General features: G+C 38.6%; 1 protein-coding gene across 1 annotated transcript in view; it reads right to left on the bottom strand.

Moving 5' to 3' along the window:
* PPP2R3A (protein phosphatase 2 regulatory subunit B''alpha) overlaps positions 1 to 6,000 on the bottom strand; it is a 203,251-nt gene that overhangs the window by 92,111 nt on the left and 105,140 nt on the right. The window contains exons 7-8 of the mRNA XM_007937128.2: positions 5,744 to 5,900; positions 1,416 to 1,464 (exon numbers count right to left, since the gene is read on the bottom strand). Coding sequence (XP_007935319.1) covers positions 1,416 to 1,464; positions 5,744 to 5,900 — 206 coding nt within the window. The remainder of the gene's footprint in view (positions 1 to 1,415; positions 1,465 to 5,743; positions 5,901 to 6,000) is intronic.

The raw sequence follows: 6,000 nt of genomic DNA, 5'->3' as shown, positions 1-6,000 counted from the left end.
CAGTCTTCCGTGCAGTCCCTGGCTAGCAGGGTGATTTTTGGGTTAATTCTTAGGTCCTACCACCACTCGGGAATCTCCAAGCCCCGTCGTCTGTGCCGTCAGGGTTGCTCAGGCCGCTGCCAGACTGCAGCTCCATGTGTCTCCTTTTTTGGTATTTTCACACAAATTCTTCTGCTTGTTGGGGTTTAGTCCACTTTTGTATCCTTCCCTTCAAGGCTCAGGGGTCCAAGATTATCTTCTGTGTGTTAATTGGTTTCCCTTTTCTTTGTTGAAGAGCATCCGTGCAGTCCTTCTGCCTAGTCCGCCATCTTGCCGGGACTCACGAGGTTGATTCCTATGAAGCCACCCTCCTAACTTTTTCTAATTCTGACACGAACCATCCCTCCCACAGTACTCTTCTGGGTTCACTAATTTGTTCCTATGGCTACAGAAAACTCACAAAAAATATTGAAGATTATGGGGTTTATTAGGGAAGTACTGTTGTTGTTAGGTGCTATCAAGTCTGTTCTGACTCAAAAGTGACCCTCCGTACAATAGAATGAAACACTGCCTACTCCTATACCATCCTTACAATTATTGCTATATTTGAGCCCTCGATTGCAGCCACTGTGGCAATTAGGGAAGTAACAGGTTATAATTCAGGACAGACTCAGGATACAGTTCTGTGTTCAGGACAGCCTCTTTTCAGGATGCTCTCTACTTTAGTTTCTTCTTCTTGGTAGTAGACAGGTTCCTTGCTTTCTACCTCTGGGAAGGCTCATTTTAAACTTAGTCCAATGGCAAAACTGACCAATCCCTTTGTTAGGGTTCCATATATTTTATTTGCATGGACCACTCCCATAAGGATGCGATACACTTTATTTGCATCATTAGCAAGCTATCCAGTTCCCTTGGTAGGCCAAAAGCACCTCATTTGCGTAGTCCCACCCAGGTATTTGATGGGAGTTATAAGACCATAGTAAAAAAGGCCATATAAAAGCAACTTATCGTACCACAATGGCCTATCTCGTTTTCAAAAGCTTAGAGGGTGAACCAGAATGCATTTGTAAATAAATCTGATTTCTAATTTGAATGCAAATAATTACCAGGATCAAGTACTATTAAACTATGTTTAGATATAAGATTAATACCCATTTTAACGAATCAATGTCCTGTGTTAAGACACAAGATTTCTGAATTTCCTCTTCCTTCTCTAATTTATTACTGAACCATTATGGTTGTAAAACAGCTAACAATCTCTATTCTGACATTCCATATTAACACTTACTAGACTTACTTACCTTACCTAAGTATATTTTTCTGTAGGGTATTATTTGGCCCAGTAGTACTGTCAAATTGTGAAGGAAGCCTTACTAAAATGAGATAGTTACAGTATTACTTGTAGTTAATTTTAAAACTCAGATGCTTTTTCTTACCTTGTTACTGCCCCAGAGAATATCCTTTCAATAATCCTGCTTGATGAAGCTAAATATAAGAAATTACAGAGCTAGTTAGAAACATGCTCCATAAAGGTCATACTTTTGGCAAATTTTTTTTCAGTATCTCTAAGCTAAATCACAACAATTTTCCATGATAAGAATATAAGTAGTTACATTTTTACTCATGTATAATTTTGGGAAGTAAGAATTTGAGGTGGAGATTTACATATGTGTGTGTGTGTTTATGTGTGTGTGTGTGTATATATATATATATATAAATACACATAAATACATACATACATATATATATATACACACACACACATATATATATACACACAATTTTTTTTTTTAAGTAACAGGCAAATAGATTTTTTTTTAAATAACAGGCAAATAGACATCTGGGTTATATTAGTATAGTTAAGCACGAAGTTAATTCTGAACATCCTGATAGTTAAGATGAAATGTATGGGATTTGTATTGATCTTGTTATTCAATAAGAACAATGAGAATTCTTGTAAAGAAGACAAATTTTATCCTAGCATTAAATCCAAGGGGGAACTGATTATGTAGTTCCTAATGTAAGAGATTATGGGTGAAAAATAGGTGATGCTTTCAAGTAGAATTTTACAAAAGATATCAAAGTATGCCATAAACACACTTATATTCCCATTCTATAAAAGCCGAGAATGTAACATGATACAACATAAGATCTTTAGAAATCCCCTAAGTAAGTTTTGTTCCAAGAGAGAAACAATTAGAGCTTAAGGTAGTATGTCATGTTTTGATGACAGGAACTAGTGATAGATCCTTGGGACTCTACAGTAGTATACCTCATTGTAAGTTCAGAACAACCAAAGGCTGTTCTTTTTTTTAGTTTAAAAAAAAAAAAAAAAAATTCCTGGAGATCTCAGGCTTGAGGATGGGGTAAGGCCAGGAATCTATACCTTTAACAAGTGCCTCAGACAACGTGATACACAATGAAATTTCAGGATCAGCAATTAGGTCATTAGAGTCAGTAGCCATTAGCATCTAACTTTTCTTCACAGAATTTGGTACTCAACCCTACTGCCGTGAAGTTGATTCCACCTCATGGGGCAGACCAGAACTGCCCCATAGGATTCCAAGGCTGTAATCTTTATGGAAACAGATTGCCATATCTTCCTCCTATGAGTAGCTAGTGGGTTCAAACTGCCAAACTTTTGGTCAGCAGGCAAATGCTTAACCACTGCTCCACCAGGACTCCTGTGAGTTAGGAACAGTCAACATGAGGGTAAATTAGTTTGGCTGAAGAAAGGTAAGGATATGTGTGTCAGTATAGCCACACCTAGGTACATACCAAAGCTTGGCACATAGTGAAGCCTTGGCACACAAGGATCCAATAGATTTTGTTGAGCACTGGTTTATGGGGTTAATAATTTATTCTAGGTAGAAAGAAAGAGAGATGTATAGGAAAGGAAAGGGTACTGAATGCCAAAGCTAAAGTCATCGGAACTCATTAAAGGAAGCTTTCCCAACCAAACCAAACCAAACTCACTGCTTTCCGTTGGTTCTGACTCATAGCGACCCCTCCTTGGGTTTCCGAGGCGGTATCTCTACAGAAGTAGATTGACCAACCTTCCTTCCTAGGAGTGGCTGGTGGGTTTGAACTGCCAGCCTTCTGGTTAGCAGTCAAATGCCTTAGGCACTATGTCACCACAGCTCCTCCAAAGGAAGCTTTAACTTCCTAAAATTAAAGATCACAACATATGTTGTCCCATAAATTAAGGTGGGTGGGTAGTTACAGACAAGAGTCTTATTATACAGACTTAGGTACCTACTTTTCTGGACTTCATCCCATCAACATGGCCATAATGAGATGACCTGCTTCCAAAAGGTCACAGCCTTGAAAACTGAATGGAACAGTTCTATTCTGCACATGTGGGGTCACCTTGAGTTAGAACTGATTTGATGGCAATTTGTCTGTGAGTACATATAATATTTTGGGAACCTAGAAGAACTATGGTTTTGTCATTCAAAAACAGAAAGAGCTTTAGAGCACAGAGAGCCACACATGCCCTCCAGAAGCTGGCTCATGTTATACAGATGACCTTGTTCACTGGTAATGGTAACAGCACAGCTAATAAAGGCACCCAATACCCCTCTGAACATCTCCTTTTCTTAATATGCTTGACATCAGTCAAAGATATAGCAAATAACAGAAGCAAAATTCAACGTGTATTTAGGATTTGTAGTCTGCCATCTCTAAAAGGCTGACTAACTCGAAAAATAAATAGTACCTAAGATGACGTTTAAGGATAGAACTGGGACAATCTTACCAGGGAAAAAAAAATCTGTATCTTGTTACTTAGCTAATAAAATTAAATCAGCAAGGCAGTAGGTTCTAAATTTACAAGTGGCAAAATGAAGTAAAAAGGGTAATATATGATATTTAATTTTTGTTTTCTGACAAAAGAGCACAAAATTCATTTGCAGAGAAAATGATCTTTTCTAGAACTACATTCTAAGAAGAAAGTGTTTATAAAAGTTTATGAGGAAAAAAAATTTGGCAAGTTAGAAACAGTATTTTCATCCTCGGCTTTCTATAGACAGACTGTTAAATGGGAATGTTTCTAGGTGCCTACATATTATCTTTCAAATATACCTTGCACAAGTGTGGATCTCATTGAATTCATCATCAGAAAATACACATCAGTACACAGACTTGCCTTTATCATCAAAACTAAGACTTGTAAATTCTTACCTACCTTCAAATCCCTTCTATACCTGGCACTTTTTTCAAAAATAATTTTTATTGTGATTTGGGTGAAAGTTTACAGAGCAAATTCATCTTCCATACAGCACTTCATACACATATTGTCTCATGAAATTGACTGCAATTCCCCACAATGTAACATCTGTCTTCCCACTTCCTCCCTGTAGTTACCTCTTCCCTGTGTCCTTCCTATGCACTCCTGTCCCCCGAGCTGTCTCCCTGTGCAAACACTGCCCTTCTGTTCTCCCATGATTTATCACTCCAAGGAGTGTATCTCCCTGATGTAAACGTTCACCCCATGTGTCTGTCTGTTGTTTGGCTGGAAGCCACAGGAGTAAGTTGAATTCCAGACTTGAAGGGTAGCTAGGGGCCATAGTCTCAGGGGTCTCACCAGGCTTTATCAGAGCAGCAAACCTAGTGTTTTTTTTTTAATGATTTTGAGTTTTGTTCCACTTGTTCTCCCACTCCATCCAGGATCTCCTACATGGATCCCCCTGAGTGGCCAACAGTGGTAGCTGGGCTTCTTCTCATCTCATGGTCATAAAGGCGAGGATGGCATGGTCAACTAGTCCCTTGGACTAATTGTTTTCATCTATCTTTGGTTTTCTTTGTTCTTCTTTGCTCTGGATAAAGAAATACCCATCGTTGCATCTAGATGGCTGCTTGCAAGCTTTTAAGATCCCAGTCACTACTCACCAAAGTAGGATATAGAACAATGTTTTTGTGTAGTATATTATGCCAATTGAGCTTGATGTCCTCTGTAACCACAGTCCCAAGCCCACAGGTCCAACTTCTTGTTCCCTCCGGGTAGCTGGCTGTGGCCAAGAAGCTACCATAACCTTGCTTCTTGTCAGCTCTACTATACACCTGGACATTCTTTCAGTGTATGTAGAAACACTGTCTACTATCCTGATACGTTGTCAGGGACACACAACCCCCTGCCTAGGTAAACCTGATCATTCAGCCTGTCCACCCATCTGTTCACCGGTAGATCAGTGCTTGCCATCACTGACAACGCAGTACTGTACATGCAAAAGGGTTCATCTTTGTTGTCTGTACTGCCCATGTACCTCTCTGTATCTTTCTCTTTCCTCAGTGCTACCGTATTGATTGTTCACATATGGTACATTGCCCTTCCCTTCACCCAAATCAATACTTGTCCCTACCTATCTAGCAGTGTTCCCTTCCATTCCCTCCCACCCCTGGTAACCAACAAAGAAAGTTTCCTTTCATATATAAACCTTTCCTTGACTTTTTACAATAATGAACTAATGTAGTATTTGCCCTTCTGTGATTGACTTATTTCACTCAGCACGTCTTCCAAGTTCATCCGCATTATATGATGTTTTGTAGATTCTACATTATTCTTTAGCTACACCTGGCCTTTAAATTAAAAAAAAAAAAAATTAAATGATCTTAGCATATCCTCACCAGAAAATTCTTGGCTTGGTAGAGAGAACATGATTAGATATAGAAACTAAGAGATGGGAATTCTCCACGAGTGGGCCAAGTTACATTACTTCTGTCTTCTTTGGAATGATTAAGTCTTAGCATCTATAGAATCACTCACCCTGATCATTGTATCGAGATAGATCGGTCTGGCTGATGTAGAGGTCATGATCACTATCTAGCTCCCAGAATTTACAATAAATAACATAGAAATGTTCATAGGAGAAGTAATCTGTGATTTGGTTTATATCTTCCTCTTCTTCCAAAAGGGCTAGAGTCTGAAATGGTATGAATAGAAGAATTAATTTATTTTAAAATGATGAAAAACAAGCTTTGGCTACTGCATAGAATCTAGCAAAAATTTTTTAAAGTGAACTT

Source organism: Orycteropus afer, unplaced genomic scaffold (genome assembly GCF_000298275.1).
Source record: "Orycteropus afer afer isolate SDZICR_OR568_19922 unplaced genomic scaffold, OryAfe1.0 scaffold00003, whole genome shotgun sequence".
NCBI lineage: Eukaryota > Metazoa > Chordata > Mammalia > Tubulidentata > Orycteropodidae > Orycteropus > Orycteropus afer.
The sequence above is the reverse complement of the archived record's forward strand: the minus strand, read 5'-3'. Positions and strand labels throughout refer to the sequence as shown.